Source organism: Marmota monax, unplaced genomic scaffold, assembly GCF_021218885.2.
Source record: "Marmota monax isolate L192 unplaced genomic scaffold, Marmota_monax_Labrador192_F-V1.1 WCK01_AAM20220418_F8-fsc00038, whole genome shotgun sequence".
Classification (NCBI taxonomy): domain Eukaryota; kingdom Metazoa; phylum Chordata; class Mammalia; order Rodentia; family Sciuridae; genus Marmota; species Marmota monax.
In genome coordinates, this window is record NW_026692498.1 from 1,505,738 (window position 1) to 1,526,746 (window position 21,009).

The 21,009-nt window shown below is 59.1% G+C and overlaps 1 protein-coding gene across 9 annotated transcripts; it reads right to left on the bottom strand.

Annotated features, from left to right (window-relative positions):
* Window positions 1–1,159: 1,159 nt before the first annotated feature.
* On the bottom strand, window positions 1,160–18,923 carry Ifitm10 (interferon induced transmembrane protein 10). 9 transcript variants are annotated; one of them, XM_046444809.2, is made up of 5 exons: window positions 17,780–18,710; window positions 16,082–16,534; window positions 14,945–15,025; window positions 14,673–14,773; window positions 1,160–1,689 (listed from the first exon to the last, which is right to left on the bottom strand). In XM_046444809.2, the coding sequence occupies exons 1-5, from the start codon at window positions 18,047–18,049 to the stop codon at window positions 1,659–1,661; spliced, it is 936 nt and encodes a 311-aa protein (XP_046300765.1). In that variant the 5' UTR covers window positions 18,050–18,710; the 3' UTR covers window positions 1,160–1,658. The 9 variants fall into 9 exon arrangements, 8 of the variants coding, with proteins under 8 accessions (XP_046300765.1, XP_058435338.1, XP_058435337.1 ...); XM_058579355.1 differs by lacking the exon at window positions 14,673–14,773 and having other exon boundaries at window positions 18,583–18,923; XM_058579354.1 differs by lacking the exon at window positions 14,673–14,773 and having other exon boundaries at window positions 18,647–18,740.
* Between the last annotated feature and the right edge of the window lie 2,086 nt (window positions 18,924–21,009).

Sequence of the window (21,009 nt, forward strand, 5' to 3'; positions counted from 1 at the left end):
CAAGCCCAAGAGCTTCCCTGGCAAGCCCCAGGCCCAGTGTCCATGGGGCCAGTGTCCAAGGGCCAGTGCCTGACGGGTTCACTGGGAAGCCCGATCCCAGGCTGGGCCTGTTTAACACACCAAGACTGCTGCTCCCGAGAGGGGCACCACACGGCCCCCCTGATGCTCCTGTCCTCCCAGCTGCCAGAGTCCAGAATCCACTGCAGCCCTGACCCTCAACCCCTCTGCCCCCTCCTGTCCTCAAGCGGTTGGCCCAGATGTCATGTCCCACTGCCCAGGGGCTGGCTGACACCCCACACTCTCCACCCGCCTGCTCTCTGCACTCAAGGTCCACTTCTTCTCTGTCTACCTGCTGGCTGTCCAGTCCCTCCTGCCCCGAGCAGATGCCAGCCCTCCTCTCCCGCTGTCTGCTAGCCCCAGCCCAGCCTCAGCTTCCCCGCAGCCTCCGTCCACCCTGGTCCCTCGGGCTGGTCTGGGTGCTGCAGAGAGCACAGACACCATGATCTTTGACGCAAAGGAAGTGTGTGTTCTCCCTGCCCTGCCCTCTGCTGGCCTTCCTGTGGGACCCCGGGGCCTTCCCACCTGTGCCAAGCTGCTGGGTCTTCCTCACCCTCCCGGCCAGCCAGACCTCACACATGAGCACTACACCGAGTTCCTCTGCACGGCCCCTCCTGTCACTCCCTGGCCCACTCTCCTCCACCTGCAGGGGACAGAGCCCGCGGTGGGACTTCTCTGCCTCCTGGACCAGCATGCTGCTGCCGGCTGGCATGATCTTGACCTGATTTTATGAATAAGGAGGTTACAGGTGAGGTGTAGGAGCCAGCCTGGCCCCAGCACCTTGGGATGCACAGGGGTCAGCAGGGCTCTGTCACAGATGGGTGCTTCCTCCTGAATGGATTTGGGGTTTCCTTGCTCTCTTTCAGCCAGCCTGGGGGTTCCCATACCCCCACATTGGCTGCCTGACCTCTGGGAACTCAGATTTAGGGTGCCCTCCATCAAAGCCCTGGTCCTGCCTTGCACCCCTGCAGAACAGTGTTCCAGAGCAAACCTGAAAGTCAGCGATGCTGTGGCCCGGGCTGGGCCACCAGGCAGTGCCTGAGGTGGCTCCGGGCGCCTCCCATGTCCCCTGCCCTACATAGGGCACGGACAGAGGCCAGGCTGGAGCTGGGCAGGTGTTTTATTGAAAGTTCACGGATACAAGAGCTCTGAGCAGGGCCACACTTGGAGGAGGAGGGTGGGGGGAGTGAGTCCCAGACACTGGCAGCCCCCATCCTGGGAGCTCCCACGAAAGCCCTTCTTGCTGGGTGTTGGGTCTGAGGGGCCCCAGAAGCCTGGGTAGGGAAGACGGCAGAGAGGGCCGCTGCTGGAAGCCGGGGCGGTGGCACGGGAGGAAGGCCGGCCCCAGAAACAGGCGGGGTGGAGGCCGAGGCGGCCGGGCGGCCGGGACGGAGCTGGCCCCTTCAGGCACTGGCTTCTGACACGTGATGCTGGCACACCGCCTCGGGCCACGCAGGAGCCCACTGCCCCTCGAGGCGGGCCTCAGTAGTCGGTGAGCGGGTACCGCAGGAAGATGAAGACCAGGACGAGGCCCGAGGCGGCCAGGACCGAGCTGGCAATGTTGAAGAGCCGGGCCGTCTTGGCGTCCTCCACGGCCCCGTTCAGGTCGTTGACGAGCTTCTTGTCCCGGACCTGTTGCCAGAAGGGGGGTGAGCTCCAGGCCCCGGGCAGCAGCACAGGGGCCAGAGGAAGGGCTGCAGCAGGAGGTGGGGGGCCTGGCCCAGGGGCCTGCCTGGGGACCACACCGGGGCTCGGCAAGAGCACGTCCCGGCTTGAGAAGAGACCACCCCCACCCCGCTGGCTCGGAGTGAATGGCCCTGAGAGAGGAGGGAATGGCCAGCAGGGGACACGTGGACATGGGGATGCAGGGCACACGGGAGCGTCTGTTTCTTTCTGCTTTGGGGTGAGTCTAAAGTGATCTAAGGTGAAAGGAAGGTGGCCTCCGAGCAGCAGGCTGGAGGCTGGGCGTGTGCATGTCCCGTGTCCCACCAGGGTGCCTGAGAGCGGGCACCACACAGGGGACAGGCAGCCGCCCAGGGCCTCTGGGGAGGGACGTAGAGCGGGAAGGGTGGCGCCCAGGACCCCTCGGGAAGGCGGAGGGCAGAGCTGTGCCAAGGGCTGCCTTGGTCCAGGGTGGGTGTGAGCACGTCCCCTGTCCTACTAAGTCCTGATGGACAGGTCTGAGCCACTGCAACAGGAACCAAAGCCTGGGGGAGCAAGAGCAGGAGGGGGAGCTGCCGAGGAGGAGCACCGGTCTCTGCAGTAGTCAGCTGGGCTGCCGAGCTCGGTGCACTGGGCCGACTTGGAGCCTGGCGCGGGGAGAGTAGGTGGGGAGAGGTTGTGGGGGAGGTTGTGGGAGTGTAGACAGGCAGAAGGATGAAGCACGGCGGGGGGACGGGTTGTCCCGTGTGTAGACGGATGGGATGTGTTACCGTGATTCAGCCATCTTCCTTTCCCCACCCCGACTATTCCCCAGAAACAGAGACGAGGCCGAGATGAAACCTACTGGACTGGAGACGTGCCCGTGGGGACGTGTTGGTCTCCCTGTTCCCCTCTGAGAGGTGGGAAAACTGCCTGTCTCTGTTCCCAAGAAGCAAACTCGCCTTCCTCACGATCAGGGGATGCTCACTGTGTCAGTCAGGACTAAACCCGCCCTGGTGCCCGGCCGTGATCCTCGCCCCTAACAGGTGACGTTCGAGGAGCTGCTGCTGTCCCTCTCTGGGCAGAGCAGCCTTGTCAGGCCCCCGACAGTAAACCTCTTCTCACCCCAGGTCTGTGTGAGATCAGTCCTCGCCACTTTTCTTCCAGGATGGAGAAGGCAGGAGGGAGGAGGAACAAAAGAGAAGAGAAAGGAAAGAGAATGAAGGGGTGGACCTGAGCCCTGGGAGCAGGGAGCCAGGAAGGGAGCGAGAAAATGGAAGGAAGGGGCGGGAGATGAGGGGGAGACAGGCCAGTTAGTGGGGAAGGAAAGGCCAGTGGGAGACACGAGCGGATGGCGTGGGCCGTGGCGATCAGGTGGGGAGAGAGAGTGGAAAAGAAGAAGAATTGATCTTCAAGAACTACCCCAATACTCCCCAAATTAGTTCATGAACTAGGAAGGGAAGGATCACTTCCAAGTTCATCCTACACAGCCAGTGTCACAGTCACACCAGAACCAGATAAGAACATATCAAGGGAAAAAAACTACATACCAACACTTTTGATGAACATTAATGCAAAAATAGAATGTCAGGAAGCCAAATTCAGAACACATTACAGAGATCACACACCATTTCAAGTTGGTTTCATTCTAGGAATGCAAGGATGGTTCAAGGCACGCCAATCGATAACCAAGATACACCACAGAAATAGGACCAAGGACAAAAATCACAGGAACCCAGATTAATGCTAAAGATGCCCCTTATGGAATTCAGTAGCCCTCGTGATAAAAACCCAGAAGAAACCAGGGCTGGAAGGAACTCCCTCATCATCATGAATGCTGCATTTGGCAGATCTAAAGCCAGTATCATACCAAATGGGGGAAAACTGGAAGTATTTCCTCTAACACCAGGAACAAGACAAGGCTGTCCACCTCCCAACTCCTGCTCAATATAGTACTTGAAATTAGAGTCAGAGCAATTAGGTAAGAGAAATAAAAAGGACACAAACAGGAGAGGAAAAGGTCAATTTATCCCTTTGCAGAGGTTAAGAACTGATACTTAAAAGACCCTGAGAGTTCCACCAGAAGGACTTCTCGAGCTGATCAACTCGGCAAAGTAGAAAATACATGATCAACTTACAAAAATCAACAACTTTCTATACACCAATAATGAATGACTGGGAAAGAGATGAGGAAAACAATTATATTTACAATAACTTCTAAAAACTGCTTAGGAATAAATATAACCAAAGCGGTAAAAGAGTCCTGCATAAAATATCACAGACACTGAACACAGAAACTGAAGCAGACCCCAGAAGACAGAAAGACCTCCCATGTCCACGGATAGACAGAATTAACATGGTCAAAATGGCCATGATTCCAAAACCAACCAACGTACAGATTCAATGTAATCCTCCTCAAATGCCAATAACATTCTTCTCAGAACTAGAAAAAAAGGCCTCAAGTTCATATGAAAGAAAAAAAGGTGGATCGATCAAAGCAACCCTGAGAATTAAGAGCAATGTTGGAGGTGTCACAAGACCCACCTTCAAGTGACAAGACAGCCGCGTAGACCAAAGGAGCAGAAGAGGGCACGCAAGACACCCTGGTGGCACAGTTGCAGCCACCTTCCTTCCCCGACCCCCACTCCATGAACTCTGTTTTTATTCCCAAGAAATAGAAACTCGCCCGAGATACGACCTCCTGGCCAGGAGACCTGCCGCTCTCTCCCTGCTCTTTCTTTGACAGATAGGAGACGACTTACTGGCCCCTGAGATGGGGACGTACTGAGAGGTGGGAAAACTGCCTGTCTCTGTTCCCAAGAAGCAAACTCGCCTTCCTCACGATCAGGGGATGCTCACTGTGTCAGTCAGGACTAAACCCGCCCTGGTGCCCGGCCATGATCCTCGCCTCTAACAGGTGACATTCGAGGAGCTGCTGCTGTCCCTCTCTGGGCAGAGCAGCCTTGTCAGGCCCCCGACAGTAAACCTCTTCTCACCCCAGGTCTGTGTGTGATCAGTCCTGTGCCACTTTTCGTTCAAAACAATGCAGATAGAGTTACCTGATCCTAGACAAAAGTGCCAAAAACATACATTGGAGACAAGACGTCCTCTTTAACAACAGGTGCAGGGAAAACTGGCCGTCCACATGTAGAGGACTCAACTAGATCCTCATCCCTCACACGGTACAAGACAACTCCACATTGACCAAAGACCGAGTACAAGACCACACACTTTGTGACTGCTAGGAAAAGAAAATAGGGCAGACCCTTCACCACACGGGCACCAACAAGGACCTCCCGGATAGGACCACTCTAGCTCAGAAATGAGAGAGAGGGGCGTTGGTGGTGGACCACATTAGCAAGCTTCTGCACAGCAAAGGAAGAAATAACCGGGTGAAGAGAGAACTACAGCAGGGGAGAAAATCTTTGCCACCGACTCTTCCCACCGAGGATTAAATAAAGAACTCAAACACACCACCTTGAAAGAGCCACCTGACCCAGTCAGTAAATGGGCAAATGAACTGAGCAGACACCTCTCCAAAGGAGAAGTAGAGACGGGCAACAAACTCACGGAAACAGTCTCGTGCCATCAGGGAAACGTTCATGAAAACCACGCTGCGGTTCCCTCTCACTCGGGTCAGAATGGCAGCCGTCAGGAACCCAAGCAGCAATGAATGCTGGCCAGGATGTGAGACCAAGAAACTGCCACCACCCAAAAGACCAGGCAGGGACCCTCCCTGTGACCCAGCTGCCCCACGCCTCGATATTGACCCTGAGGAGTCAGAGTCATCTCACTACAGTGACACACACACACACACCACTCCCAGCAGCCAGACGACGGAGCCAGCCCAGGTGTCCCTCGATGGACGGGGGGATAGAGAAAATGTGGTGGACATGCACAGTGGAGATTTAGTCAGCCACGAAGAAGAAGGAAATTACGGCATGTGCAGGAACATGGACGGAACTGGAGGCCATGATTTTGAGTGGAATAAGTTATCCTCAGAGATAAAAGTATGTTTCTCTCCTCGGTGGAAGGAGAGGGGGCCCGCCAGGGTACAGCGGGGGTCCATGGGAGAGCGAGGGACAGGGGCATGTCGGGGAGAGGAATCAGTGGAACTGAGCTTGTATGTCTGCACCACGTGGCACAAGGAAGCCCACCGACTGGGTGATCAATAGGCAGACTTTAAAACCAGAAGGCTAAGGGACCAGGCGGTGGGCGGTGCTCGCTGTCTGAAGCTGGGTTCAGACGCAGTTTGCATCGTTTTCTCCAGAGTTATCTCATCTCCCACTGGGTCTAGTCTTAGCCTATCTAGTTCTTTAATTGTGATGCGAAATCACGCTTCTCCCTGATGTCTCCCGCTGCGCAGGCAGCCAGCCACTCCTGTACCCAGCCGCACTGTCCTGTTCTATGACTGAAGGAGGCTCCTCCGGAGGAACAGGAACGACGGCACTAGGTGGTCTAGACGGCCCCCCACGCTCTAGACTGCAGCTCTGGGTGAAGGCGCTGTGGGGCTCGCTGGCCGGGTGTGGCCGGGGTCCTACCAGGCCCCGCTGCCTGCAACGTGGAGACACAGCCTGCCCCGGGGTGTGGAGGCTCTCACTGAGCAGTGGGTGTGCAGGGTCCCCGTGTCTGCCTCCAATGGAGGCAAAGAAGGCCTCCAGGCCAGAGTGGCCAGCAGAGACCACCCCTAGCAGCCTGACTGCCCCACCTCAGCCTCTGCCCAGGCAGGATGCTCAGGAAGAGAGGGCCATCAGCATGTGGGAAGCACCCTGAGATGAGCACCTGGCGTCCTCCTCCAAATCACCAATGTCGGATGACCCTGGGGCCACATGTATGTTGACAAAGCTCTCCATTCCTGGACCAGTCCTGGTCATGGCCTCCGTTTCAGGTCCGTGAAGTGCGGAAGGGAGTGATGGAGAGGGTGAGCCACAGGGTGGGGAGTGGGGGGGGGGCACAGGGCCACAGAGTGGGTGCAGAGGGCTGGCTCTAAGGACTCGAGGAAAGGGGACGTGGCGGTGACTAGAAGACAGGAAAGGGTGGGGGAAAGAAGGAGGTCCAGGGAGACACATACTGGACACAGGCATGGAGGACTGCATGCAGGAATATGTGCTGGACAGATAGCTGTAGCAGAGGAGTGGGAGGGTGGGCTGTGGACAAATGGATGCAGGACAGTGGACAGGTTGGTGCCTAAGGAGGTAAGTGAAGGGTATCACTGTGTGGGACAAGTGACTAGATGAGAATGAGGCAGACATATGAGCAGGGGGCTCAGGGGGCACAGGAATGAATGTGAGGAAAGCAGGAGGAAGATTGGTATATTCAGGAATACAGACCAGCTGGGCAGCGGCCAGCACAGGCACTAGTGCAGAGTGATGGGTGGGACAGGCAGGCCGGGTTGGATAATATATGCCACAGGGGTGAAAGCGCATGGATGGATATAGGGATGTGGAGGAATGAGCAGACATAGGTGCGTTTGCAAATTCACATCTACGGGGTGGAAGAGATGGGCACAAAACATAAAAATGCATGCTGGGTGAACAGAACAGGTGGAGAGATCCAGACAGGGATGATGGGCATAGGTGGCCAGCTGCTGAACTGGGATGCAGTGGTGTGATCTGCATCATCAGGACATGTGCACAGGTAGGCATGGTGCTTTGACGGACAGGTGCACTGGGGAAGCAGTGGTGTGAGCTCATCAGGACAGGTGCACAGGCAGCATGGTGCATGGAGGGTCAGGTGCACTAGGGAAGCAGTGGTGTGAAATGCATCATCAGGACAGGTGCACAGGTAGGCATGGTGGATAGAGGGTCAGGTGCACTGGGGATGCAGTGGTGTGATCTGCATCATCAGGACAGGTGCACAGGCAGCATGGTGCATGGAGGGACAGGTGCACTAGGGAAGCAGTGGTGTGAACTGCATCATCAGGACAGGTGCACAGGTAGGCATGGTGGATGGAGGGTCAGGTGCACTGGGGATGCAGTGGTGTGATCTGCATCATCAGGACAGGTGCACAGGTAGGCATGGTGGATGGAGGGACAGGTGCACTGGGGATGCAGTGGTGTGATCTGCATCATCAGGACAGGTGCACAGGTAGGCATGGTGGATGGAGGGACAGGTGCACTGGGGAAGCAGTGGTGTGAGCTGATCATCAGGACAGGTGCACAGGTAGGCATGGTGGATGGAGGGTCAGGTGCACTGGGGAATGCAGTGGTGTGAGTTGCATCATCAGGACAGGTGCACAGGCAGCATGGTGGATGGAGGGACAGGTGCACTGGGGAATGCAGTGGTGTGAGCTACATCATCAGGACAGGTGCACAGGTAGGCATGGTGGATGGAGGGACAGGTGCACTGGGGATGCAGTGGTGTGAGCTACATCATCAGGACAGGTGCACAGGTAGGCATGGTGCATGGAGGGACAGGTGCACTGGGGATGCAGTGGTGTGATCTGCATCATCAGGACAGGTGCACAGGTAGGCATGGTGGGTGGAGGGACAGGTGCACTGGGGATGCAGTGGTGTGAGCTCATCATCAGGACAGGTGCACAGGTAGGCATGGTGGATGGAGGGTCAGGTGCACTGGGGATGCAGTGGTGTGAGCTCATCATCAGGACAGGTGCACAGGTAGGCAGGGTGGATGGAGGGACAGGTGCACTGGGGAATGCAGTGGTGTGAGTTGCATCATCAGGACAGGTGCACAGGCAGCATGGTGGATGGAGGGACAGGTGCACTGGGGAATGCAGTGGTGTGAGCTACATCATCAGGACAGGTGCACAGGTAGGCATGGTGGATGGAGGGACAGGTGCACTGGGGATGCAGTGGTGTGAGCTCATCATCAGGACAGGTGCACAGGTAGGCATGGTGGATGGAGGGACAGGTGCACTGGGGATGCAGTGGTGTGAGCTCATCATCAGGACAGGTGCACAGGTAGGCAGGGTGGATGGAGGGACAGGTGCACTGGGGAATGCAGTGGTGTGAGTTGCATCATCAGGACAGGTGCACAGGCAGCATGGTGGATGGAGGGACAGGTGCACTGGGGAATGCAGTGGTGTGAGCTACATCATCAGGACAGGTGCACAGGTAGGCATGGTGGATGGAGGGACAGGTGCACTGGGGATGCAGTGGTGTGAGCTCATCATCAGGACAGGTGCACAGGCAGCATGGTGGATGGAGGGACAGGTGCACTGGGGAATGCAGTGGTGTGAGCTACATCATCAGGACAGGTGCACAGGTAGGCATGGTGGATGGAGGGACAGGTGCACTGGGGATGCAGTGGTGTGAGCTCATCATCAGGACAGGTGCACAGGCAGCATGGTGCATGGAGGGACAGGTGCACTGGGGATGCAGTGGTGTGAGCTCATCATCAGGACAGGTGCACAGGTAGGCATGGTGGATGGAGGGACAGGTGCACTGGGGAATGCAGTGGTGTGATCTGCATCATCAGGACAGGTGCACAGGTAGGCATGGTGCATGGAGGGACAGGTGCACTGGCGATGCAGTGGTGTGAGCTACATCATCAGGACAGGTGCACAGGCAGCATGGTGGATGGAGGGACAGGTGCACTGGGGATGCAGTGGTGTGAGCTACATCATCAGGACAGGTGCACAGGTAGGCATGGTGCATGGAGGGACAGGTGCACTGGGGAATGCAGTGGTGTGAGTTGCATCATCAGGACAGGTGCACAGGTAGGCATGGTGGATAGAGGGACAGGTGCACTGGGGATGCAGTGGTGTGAGCTACATCATCAGGACAGGTGCACAGGTAGGCATGGTGGATGGAGGGACAGGTGCACTGGGGATGCAGTGGTGTGAGCTACATCATCAGGACAGGTGCACAGGTAGGCAGGGTGCATGGAGGGACAGGTGTACTCCGGATGCAGTGGTGTGAGCTGCATCATCGGGACAGGTACATAGTAGGTGTGTTGGATGGAAGGATAGTTGGTGAATAGATTTGTTTGCACTTTGGAAGGAAACGTCAGGTGGATTAATGGAAGGTGGAGTGTATGATTTACGATTCATATTGTATGCCTAAGGATGGTAGATTGGGGCAGATTCACTCTCTCATTCAATCCATCAGCCTTGACTTTAGCCTCCTCCCTGCAATTTCCACACAACCTGGGAATACAAGGCGCAGAGCAAATCTGTCCTGTGGAGTTTACATTCACAGACAAGGGGACAGGCAATGAACAGAAAAATGAGATCTAGTGTGTGAAGCTTGCTCTAAAGAATACCCAGCATTGGACTTTCCGCATAACCACTGTTCACACAGCACTTCCAGGGGAGTCAACTTGTGCCGACAGGAGAGTAGGGGATGATGTGCAAACACTGAGATTATAGCACTTTCAGGTCTTGGTACCCATGTGGAGACCTGGGCCTTACCTTCCCAGGACACCCAGGGACGAGTGTCCTCGAAGGCCTAGGTCTTAGCTTCCTGTGCCCACCATGTGGTCCAACCTGGACTCTTAGGACAGTCCCCACCTGGTCCTCCTGCTCCCGCCTGTGTCCTCATGGGCTCTTCTCCACACAGCGGCCCGAGTCCCCCTCCTATATGTGACCTTTGTTTCCTGTTCTCAGAGTTCCATTTCACTCCTAGTAAGTGACCAAGTGCTTCCTGTGGTTTGCAAGGCTAGGTGGCCGGGGCCCTGGCTGCCCTCTGGTCTCCTGCCCCTCGTCCCACCCCAGCCCAGCCATACTGCCCATGGAACTGACGTTCCCTCAGGGCTCTGCTGGCGGCCCCTCTCCTGGGTGCACTCTTCCCCGGGTGCACTTTAGGCTACCGTGTGAATCACTTCCTGCCTACACTCAAGTATCACCCACAAAGAGGACGGCTTTGCCCACCCTCTACGCAGCGTCGGCCCCTGCCCGTCGCCTCGGTCGTGGCTTGTTCATGTTTTCTTGCTGACATCACCACTTGACATGCGTAAGTGTTTCATAATTGTCTGGCTTCCCTGCCAAAAGGTCTGCTCCAAGGTCAGGAACTCTGGGTTTCTCGTCACTGTTAGTGGACGGTGATTTACCGTGAGCATAGTAATGAAGAAGTCGTGGGAAGATGCAGGGAGTCTGAGTGAATCAACGATTAGGAGATTGACGGCTTCATGAATGGCTGTGATGAGACGTCACAGGGAGGGTGCAGGGGAGGAAGGGAGGAGGACAGCGTGGCGTTGGGAGTGAAGGAAGGCGGTAAGTGTGTGCACTGAGGCGAACCCATGTATCCACGGGAGAGGAGGAGCCCAGAGGAGGAGACGGCAGACCTGGGATAGGGGCGGAGATCACAAGATGGAAGCAGTGGGGTTGGAGTGGGTGAGGCGACAGGGTTTCAGCTGGATGCTGTGTGCAGAGAGGGACTCATGGGAGAGGAACCTGCGGGAGGGCCAGTGGGCAGAGGGAAAGGGGGAGAGGAGATGTGGAGAGGCGGATGGCGGGCGGATGGTCACCTGGAGGGACTGACGGGTCGGGGGTGTCGGTGGGTAAAAGTAGGGGAGAAGAGCTAATGGCTGAGAGATCAGGAAAGGGGTCACATGGTTGGAGTAGGAGCCGTGCAGTGGGGTGAACGGGAAGGGGGAAGTTGGGAAGAAGCATCTTTGCTTCAACACGTGGGTCAGGAAGTGCTGGGATGGGGTGGCTGGACGGGCAGAGGCGGGGTGAGGAGAGAGGTGGCTGGGCGTCCAGCAGCTGGGGAAGGGTGGGTGTCTGGAGGAAGCTGGAGGATTGAGGGGGGCGCCTGGGCGGAGTCCTCCTGGGGCAGGATGGGGTGACCGAGGTAGGAGCAGAGGAGCAGGAAGGGCAGACGGAACAAGAGTGATACTAAGTGGAGACCAAGGGAAGGCACAGCCCTGGCTGGTTGTGTTTTGTGTGTCAACTCTTCTCAACAGCACTCAGAGGTGTGTCCATCCTCATCTGTAAAAGGAAGAGATTCGAGCACAAAGGTAGTGGTCATTTAAGGTCTCACGGCTACTCAGAGGTGTGGTCAGGGCTCAAACATGCTCTGAATCAGAGCCACCATGAGCCCTTGGGTCTAGTGTGACGGGTAAGGAGGTGGCGGTGGGAGGGATGATGACTGGTGTGTAAATAACTGGAGGAGGGAGGAAGGACAGATTGAGAAAGATCACAGGGTGGACAGATGAACAGGCCTGAGGCAGATGTGCTGGGTGCAGATGCATGACCTGGTAGGTTGACACGAGGTGTTCGGCAATGAGACGGGGAAGCAGGGAGGTCCGGTGGGAGGCTGGGAGGGGCGGACACGGCAAATGCAGACATGGATTCCTAAGAATGGGTGAGTGTGTGGGGGACAGCAGGGGCAAGGGTGAATGAAACTGCGGATGACGGACGGACGGGCAGGAAGGGCTGGGAGTTCCTCAGCAACTGGCATTAGAGAGATGATCAGCAGGTTGATGCAGGAGCTGGTGGGGACGGGCTAGGAGGAAGCAGCACCAACACTGTGTGCAGATGGAGAGATGCGGGTCTAGATGGCTGGAGGGAGGAGGAGGGTGCGCAGATGCCGGTCATGCATGACTTACCGACGGGTATGTTCTGAGGAATGCACCGCCAGGGGGTTTCACCATTTTGTTGATGTCATGGGGTGCACTTATGCAAACTAAGACAGGACATCACTTGGTGACACAATCTTAATGGAACTACTGTCAGATATAGTGTCCTTTGTTGACTGAAGTGTCACATGGCTGTGTGAGGGTGTGTGGGTGGACAGATGGGTGAGTGGATGGAGGGCAGGTGGGTGGAAGGTGGATAGAGGGTGGGTAGTGGGGTGGGTGGGTGGATGAAGGATGGGGGCTGGGTGGACAGAGGGTGTGGTTTGGGAGGGTGGGTGGGTGGATGAGTGGTAGGTAGGGTGTAGGTGGATGGTTGGGTGGACAGTGGGGTGGATGCTGGTGTTGATGTTCAGAGCAGCAGCAGGTAAGCGTGCCACCCAGTGAGTACTAACCCAGGGCAGCCCTCCCTCATCAACGACTCCTCCCACTGCCCTCTTGCCGGAAGCCTCCCAGCTGCCACTCCCTGGCTTTATCTGTCACCTGCTCCTGCCCCCTGTCCCTGTCCAAGTTTGGGCTGCATGCCCTCCTGTGGATCTCCGTGCCAGGACCCCCACTGTCCTCTGGGCCTTTCTTTCCCCTGTCTTGGCAGTGGCTGGGATGCCACAGCACTGGCCACCTCGTCTTCGGTCTTCCCCACAACGGACCCCAACCCCTTCCCCACGGGGCTCCAGGTGCCTCTCAGGATTGTCTTCTGCAGCCCACGGAGCATGGGGCCTGGCTGACCGAGTGCTCCACCATGCAGCCTTAGTTCATACTCGGTTCTCCACATGCAATGCCCCACCCGCCCATCCTTCAAGGCCAAGAAAAGGGCTGCCTCCTCCCAGAGGTCTGCTGCCCCGGGCCCCACCTGGCCCCAGGCTGGGAGCAAAGTCACCCTCTTCTGTCTGAGGTGTCGGGACACCAGTTCCATCTCATGTGTCCATCCACCCATCCAACCAACATTATCTGGCCCCTGTGTTGGTCAGCCCTGCCCGGGACACGGATGGCTCCCAGATGAAGGGACTCATCTGGGTAGAGGGTATGATAGAGCAGGGTCCTGGAGGCTCTGCAGGAGACACAGACCCAGGCTCCCAGGCCGAGGTGTGCACGTCACTGCTCTCCGGGAATGAGGGGGGGCAGGGAGTGTCTGACAGGCCAGGAAGGGGGTCACAATGGTGCTGAATGCTGAGAGAAGTTTGGACACTCTCCAGCTAACAGGGGGTGGCCATGTCTTTATGAGGCTGCACATGGAGGCTGCATGAATGGAGAATTGATCTTTTCTATCTCGTCCCTCCCAGACACCAGGCTGAGCCAAATAAGGCGCCATTCTCTGTGCTGCAACCCAGCCTGCAGGGGGCCGAGCTGCCGATGCTGTGGGAGGGCGGAGGTGGCTTGAGGGCTGGGTGGACAGACAGGCAGGCCAGGACACAGCTCCTGCCACACCCGCTGCCTGCCAGCCCCCACCCCTGCTCAAGTGCGCTGGCCTAGACAGGGTCCTTCCTGTTTGTTCTGTGAGCAGGTGAGGGAACAGAGCTCAGTGGAGAGACGGCTCGCCGATCCCCCAAGCTGGTCTTAGCCAAGGCCTCCTGACCCCACGGCCATTCCCTGCCCTGGAAAATGCCCCCGGTGGTCAGCCTGATGTGCAGCAGCAGCTGCTCAGGAGACCTGCCACTGGATGGACAGGTGGACCATCCCCAGCCCTTGGGCACAGAGCCGGACAGCTCTGTCCCGCCCCACCCCAGGAGGCAGCTGGTGTCATGCACCCCCGGGGAGCCCCAGAGCCTTTCCACCTTCACTGGGTCCACCTGGGGGGCAGCCCCAGAGAATGGGGGGTCCTCTCTGCCTCTTCAAACTAGTGAGCTCGTGTCATCCCGCCGCAGCACGGACCCAGCACAGACAGGCCTGACCTACCTACAACCTGCACCAGATGGACCTGCCCCATGCCAGCCAGCCGGCCACAGCCTGAGCCAAAGGGGAGGAGGGGGCAGCTTCCGGACAGGAGCCCGAGTCGCCAAGCCTGCATCCCCAGGCTGTTGGCAGCGCACAGCCAGAGCCTCGGCTGCCCCAGCACGCCTGTCCTCTGCCAGGCTCCGGCCTGCAGGCTGAGCTGGGCTGGTCTGACGGCCACACCAGCCCCCAAGGGCCCTTCCCTTGCTGCCTCCTCAGCACATGTGCACACACACTCTTACACACACAGATACTAACACTCGCTTGCACAAACACATGCATTCACTTGCACATATGCACATACATCTATATACTCACAGGCAGTTACACTAACACCCCAAACTCACAGGCACATACATACACATTTGCACATCTACCCATGCACATATGCATGCATACACATGCATACAATATATGCACGTGCATACTTACATACATGCAGTTACACTCACCCACCCCACCCCACCCCCGCCACACACATGTCCACGCTCACACTCATATAAACTCACTCGTGCTGGCCCGGTGGTGCACTCCTATCATCCCAGTGACTCGGGAGGCTGAGGCAGGAGGACTGCAAGTTCAAGGCCAGCCTGGGCAATTTAATGAGGCCCTGTCTCAAGATAAAAATTAAAAAAATAAAAAGGGCTGGGGGAGCAACTCAGTGGTAGAGCACCCCTGGGTTTAATCTCCAGTACCAAAAAAAAAAATCCCCCCAAAAAAACCCTCACACTCACACAACACACACACACACGTTGCACACACACTTGGCATGCACACTCACGTGCACAGGTCCCACGTGGTGGTGCCCGGGGCTAGGTCCACAGGCATGGCGATGGAGTGCACATGACGGGAGATGGTGGTGCTGTGGATGAGTCAGGAGGAGGTGGCCAGGAATGTGGTACGCACAGGGTGGGGCTCTTGGCTCAAAGACGATTAGAGGCAGAGCTGTCCGGACGTCCCTGCTCCCAGGTCGGCCTTGCCCTAGCTCTACTCTCCCCACAGCCCTGCCGCTCCCGGGCCTCCTGCCACCCCACCTGGCTGGGCAGCTGTAATCAGTGGAATGCATCTGGCTATGGCCGTTCAAGTCTGGGCTCGGGAAAGTGATGATCTGGCCCAATGCGAGCCAGGTCCTTCTTCCTGGAGTGGCAGGGTGTGGGGACGCCTGAGTCCCCATCTCCCTGCACAGCCCAGGGCTACTCAGTCCCTACAAGGGGTAGAGGGGTCACCCCACCCAAAGTGCACTGGTGACAGTCCCCTACAGGCGCAGTCCTTCCCCTCCCTCTGCCCTCGGGGGTGGGTCCCGTGGCCTGACAGTCTTCTCTGCTCCCAACCAGTTCCTCTCAGAGCCGAGGGGCTCTGGAACTCATGCCCACTCTGGGCACAGGGTGATGGGGTCTATGGGACATGCTTTCCCGTTCTTTCCCTGAGCTGCCCTAGCCACCAGGCATTGACTTCCAACCAAGTACACAGTGGGGTGTGCACAGTGCCTGGCCTCAGGTTCCCTGATGACAGAAGGCATGCAAGGGTCCCTGAGGTCACCCCTCCTCTCTCAAAAGGTGCAGGGTTGCAAACCCTCTTCAGCTCCCTGAGGGCTCCATCCCTTTTGACCTTGGGATGGCTGCTGGCCAGGGTGAATTCCCTGGGTCCCCACGCCCCATGGCTGGGCTCAGTTGGCTGTGCAGAGAAGGGTCCCGGGAATCCAAGTCCCTGTCGGAAGCTCTCTCAGCGCAGGAAAGGAAGGGATAGCCCCTTGCTGCCCAGGGATGCCTGGCCAATGCCCCATCCCAGGACCCCAGGTCCCTCTGGGCCCCAGCTGCACCTGCTCGACCACAGCAGAGGGAGGGCCAGAGCAGTGCAGTCAGGTCCTGTCCAGCCAGCACCCACCCCTCCTTTCCGCCCTGCCACCGCGGGGGCTCACTTTGAGGGAGTAGGCCAAGGCGATGAAGCCCAGGCAGCAGAAGTTGAGGTAGACGAAGTTGAAGATGGACCACAGGTAGTAGTCGTTCACCTCGGTGGTGTCCGGGTAGACCTCGATGACAGTCGTGGGGTTCGTCATGGTCTTCTTCTCGGCCAGGTGCTTGCAGGCCTGGGGGCCCCCAGCCACCCGCACACTGTCTGTCTTGCTGCTCTTGGACTCCATGGGGAACAGAGTGGGTGCCATGGGGGGTGAGGCTGAGGGCTCAGTGGCAGGGGCCGCTGGAGCCTGCAAGGCAGGGGGCTTGGACACACAGGCAAAGCAGCCCTTGGGCGAACCTACGGGGGGCCTCGGAATCCAGAAGGCCCCGTCCAGGGGGACTCGGGCTTCCTGGGTGCCGTCCGTGGTGCTGGCCGGGGCTCCCAGCAGGGCTGGGCACTGGCCGGGGCCCTGGGCCTGCAGGGAGGAAGAGGGTAGGAATGAGCTGGGCCCTGCTGGTGGAGCAGCACCCACCCTGGAGCCCTGCAACATCTCCCCTGCAGCCCCATAAACAGCCCCAGCGGAGATGGAAATCCCCACCCAGGCAGCCAGCTGCTAGCCTGCCACCTGCCTCCCCCGCCCGCCCGCCCGCCCGCCTGGCCACTGCTAATGCCAAAGCCCTTCGCAGCAGCCTTGGCAGGCACATCCGGCTTTCCATCCTTGCCATCTGCACACACACATTCACCCACCGGCACACACAGACCCCCAGTGCACACCCAACAACACTCTGACATGCTGTTGCAATACACAGAGCACGGGCTTGGCAGTGGACCTACAATGACACTGCCCTAGTCACTAACTGGAGAAATGAACAGAGCCCGGGAAGCACCTGCCTACAGACCCAGGCAGATAGTCTGCCACAAACCCAGCACCACCGGCCGGGCTCTCCAGTCCGGCACCCTCCCGCTGAGACACAACCGGGTAAACAACGGCCACAGTGACACGCACACACACCGCGACACAGGCCCCGGCAGTCGCCGGAGGATAAGCACAGGTGCGGGGCTCCAAACTCGCGCGCATCGCCCCCAGCCCCCCAGCTCCAGCCGAAAGCGGTGCTGGGGAACCCAGCGCGCCACACACAAGCACAATGACACTCGACCAAATGAACACTTCAAAGAGGCACCCAGGCGCTGGCGCCGTGCCCCCCGGCTCACCGAGCGCGTAGGGGTCTGAGCCAGGCTCCGCGACCCCCGCCCGACCCCGCTTTGCCGCAGGCTCCCGGGCGGCGCGTCCTCACCTACTGGCGACTCCGCGGCGGGCGGGCCGGACCCCTGCGCCTCAGTGCGCGCGTCCTTCTGCCCTCCCCGGCCGCTGTCTGTCCGCGGATCCGCGTCCCAACCGCCCAACCTTGGGGGCGGGGATCGCGCGGGACTCGGCGGCGCCTCTGCCTCCCCCGCTGCCCGCGCCGCTCCGCAGCGCCAGGCCGGCCGGAGCCTGACTCACGGCGGCGGCGGCGCAGACACCTCCGCCTCCTCCGCCGGGGAGGGTGGGGGCCGCGGGCTGGCCGGAAGCCTCGACCCCTCCGGACAGAGCTGGGACCCTGCTACCCTGTGCCGCTCCACTTCCAGGTCCCTGGACACTGAGGCTGCCTCCCCCGGCGCATTCTGCCCCCTCGCACGGAGCCCCAGCCCCCGTGGGAGCCGTCTCCGGAGCCCAGCGCACCTGCCCGACAAGAGAGCCCCTACTCCCGCTCTTCCCTCGCGTTCCAGCTGTCCAGGACCTGTTGCCTTCTTTCTCAGAGACCCTTACGGGGGGGCTTTGCCTCTTCTGGGCCTGTTGAGTCCGCCCGCCACCTCCGCTGGCCCCTTGGCAGAGTACTTGAGCCCTTCCCATGAGGTCCCTGACCCGGTGGCTTCGGAGCCTTACCAAGCTCCCACCCACGGGTCCATGAGACCCTCTGACTCTCTTCCCCTCACTTTGCCCCAGGACCATCCCTAGCCCAGCCCCTCTGTGCAAACCCGGTACCTGCCCACTGTGCCTCTGGAGTCTCTGGCCCCCAAACTCCCCAGTCGCAGTCCCTGAATAGGCTGCACCTCACCAAACCCCCACCACGTCACCCATCTTTGCATGATCCTGTCTCTAAGGTCCCCAGCCCTTGAGGCCATTTCCCATCCCTCTGTCCTGAGCACATCAAGTTCAGGCCCTTCACCACCATCAGCACCCCTGCTGCCCCTCCAGACCAGTTCCTCTGGAGGGCCTGCCCCTTTTCCCAAGTTTGACGCCCTCACTAATCCGGCTCACTCACAACGTTGGTCCTGGACCCTGTGGTCAGCCTGTGCCTGCACAAAGGTCCTTCACCCACCTTTTCTCTGCCCACAAGGCCATGTGGTCTGCTTCCAGGCCCTGGCCCCTCGCCCCTCTCTGAGGCTGGACACTTGTGTTCCTGGAGCTGTGTCCATGCCCTGGCCTATGGCCTCCCTGTGAACCCATCCTACCTGGGCCCTTGTCCCTTGAGGTGCACTGACCCCCACAACATGTCCACCAACCAGTGCTTGTCCTCCACCTCGACTGCCCGCAGAGTTCCCCCACCTTCTTGTTCTCTTGGACACTTGTTCCCAACTGATCTCCCGACTCCTGAAAGGTCCTGATAAGCTTCCTTTTCCCTGGAGAGATCCCTGGTCATCCCACCCTGGGATGTGCAGATGCCCCCTCTGAGCTGCTCCTCTACAGCCGAGCCCCAGACCCTGCTCAGTGCCCCGGGTGGCCTGTTCTCCCTGCTCTTTCTGAGCCTGCACCCTGCTGAGTCCCCATCCTCCCTCCAGCAAAGCCCCTTCTCCTCTGACCCTCTCAATGTGCCTCCAGACTCCCTACCACCTTCCCTTCCTGAATGCTCCTGGCTCTGACCTAACCCTAACCCCTCTTCTCTCACTACCCTCAGTGCTCTCCGAGCCCTGAGCTTTCTTCCAAACCCCAGTCCCCTAACAAGCCCCGCCCCCTCAAGCCCCTCCCCTCCCCAGCCTAGGCCCCACCCCCACCCCCAGGCTGACCCCGGGCTCAGCCTCAGCCCTGGCATGTCAGGAACCCACAGCGTGAAGTAGATCTGAAATGATGTTGATAAAATCCCCTGTGAGTGGGAGGAATTCCCAGCACAAGGAGCCCTCTTGGACGTCCTGGCCACTCCTTTCATGGAGCCCAGCCTCAGTCCACAGGCCCTACAGGCCCTGTGGGCAAGTCTGGTTCACCTAACTCTACCACCTCCCCACTTTCCCACGGGCCAGGCACGCAGGGGCCCAGACCTGGCATCTAGACTGGGCCTGTGCCCTTCCCAGGCTGCATGTAGCTCTGTGCCATGCCACTCAGCTCCTTAGGTCAGAGCTGAGCCTGGGGGCCAGGCGCCAGCCTGATGCTCTCCCTGCCACACAACATCTGTCTACTGCTACCCTGGGCCAGAGGCTTCAGGGTGGCCAGGAAAGAAGCAGCAGGAGGGTGCCTGGGCCCTCGGGTCAGACCTGCTGAAGGTCACAGAGTAGGGTGAGGCCAGAGTCAGGGCCCTCTCCCTGAACTGCGTCGGGCAGGGGGTCTCTCTGAGGCCTCGGGAGCCCCCACAGCCTCCATTCTGGGATGGTGAGTGAAGGGGTTGGCCCCGGCAGGCTCCTGCCACAGTGTGCTCCAGGCCACGGGCGTGGGCCGGGAAATTTGGTGGTCCAGACTAGGGCCAGTGTCCAGCCACTGTGCTGGGCCCCCATGGCCGGCAGTGAGGTGGATCCTGTTCTTGCCCACATCCTAGAGCCTGGATCGTCAGGGTGGGTCACACAGCTAAAAAGGCACGGAGGCTGGATCTGAACCCAGAGTCAGACTCCAGGGTCCCAAGAATCCAGAGGAGCTGGACAGAGCACTCCCGGGGGCAACACCCAGGGCAGCTCCAACAGAATGCAGGCCCTGGCAGCGCAGGCAGGAGATGGCGCCTGGAAGGAGCAGCGCAGGCCTGCAGGGGAGGGAGGAGCTGCCTCCTTCCGGCCTCTCCATGCAGTGTTTGATGACACTGGTCTCCCCAGAAACCCTGCCAGGCCCTGCGGAGCTTTGCCCAGCTCCCGCTCATATTTCAGGAGCAGAGAACACCGGGCACATGTTTACCAGCTTCCTGGCAACTGGGGACAAACGTTCTCCAGAGAAGGTGGCTGTTGGGGCTCAGCTCTAGGGCATCGTCCCTGGGTCCCCTTGGACAGGCACTGTCCAGCAGGCTGAGAAAACCCAGGGAGGAAGATGTCACACTCACCCTGTATCCTGCACCTGCTAGGGTGGGGGTGGGGGCTTCAAGCAAGACTCCAGAGCCTCAGAGTCTCCCGGTCCCACCACCCAGAACCACACACTCCTGCTGCGCCTTAGGCCCTGCTGCATCGGGCCATGTGCTCCCGACCTCTCCCCTCCAACCGACAAGGCCACCCCAGGTGCCCGCCTGCATACCAGTGTCTGCAGAAACTGTGGCCTGGGGAGGGCTCCCACCCGGATCCCTCCTGGGCAGTGACCCTAGGCAGGCCTGCCCCGGCCCAGGCTTGGCTTGCACAAGCCCAGGGCTGCTTCCAGGGGCTGGCAAGGAGGCCCAGAAGGGAGGCAGGGTGCCCACACCACAAAGCCATGCAGATACCTGGTCCTCCCTAGGACCAGGGAATGCCAAAAGGGTCAGAGGGTCCCCCAGCGCCCCCAACAGTGTTCTGTCTCTGGAAGCCTAGAGAGTACATGCTTGGACCACTTCACTGAGAACCCTGCTTCTGAGTAGGCGCTCACACCGGAAACGCCACGCCGGCCCGCCTGCAGCCTCCGGCCAAGGCCACATCCGCCGGCCACTGTTCCAGGCCTCAGAACAAGCCAGCTCTTACCAGCCACATCTTGGCCACAAGGCCAGCCAGCAAGCTACAGCCTCAGGGGTCCCCTAGGCAGTGTGACCTGGCTCC

What these genes read in the sequence shown, in the direction of transcription:
- Ifitm10 (XM_046444808.2), bottom strand. Translation starts at nt 18,049, where the DNA reads ATGGTCCTGGGGCAAAGTGAGGGGAAGAGAGTCAGAGGGTCTCATGGA. An exon ending in GGGGCTCTCTTGTCGGGCAG is followed by an intron (nt 16,535 to 17,779) that starts GTGCGCTGGGCT and finishes TCCTCCCTGCAG; the next exon opens with GCCCAGGGCCCCGGCCAGTG. An exon ending in ACCACGTGGGACCTGTGCAC is followed by an intron (nt 1,690 to 14,944) that starts GTGAGTGTGCAT and finishes TTCTGGCAACAG; the next exon opens with GTCCGGGACAAGAAGCTCGT.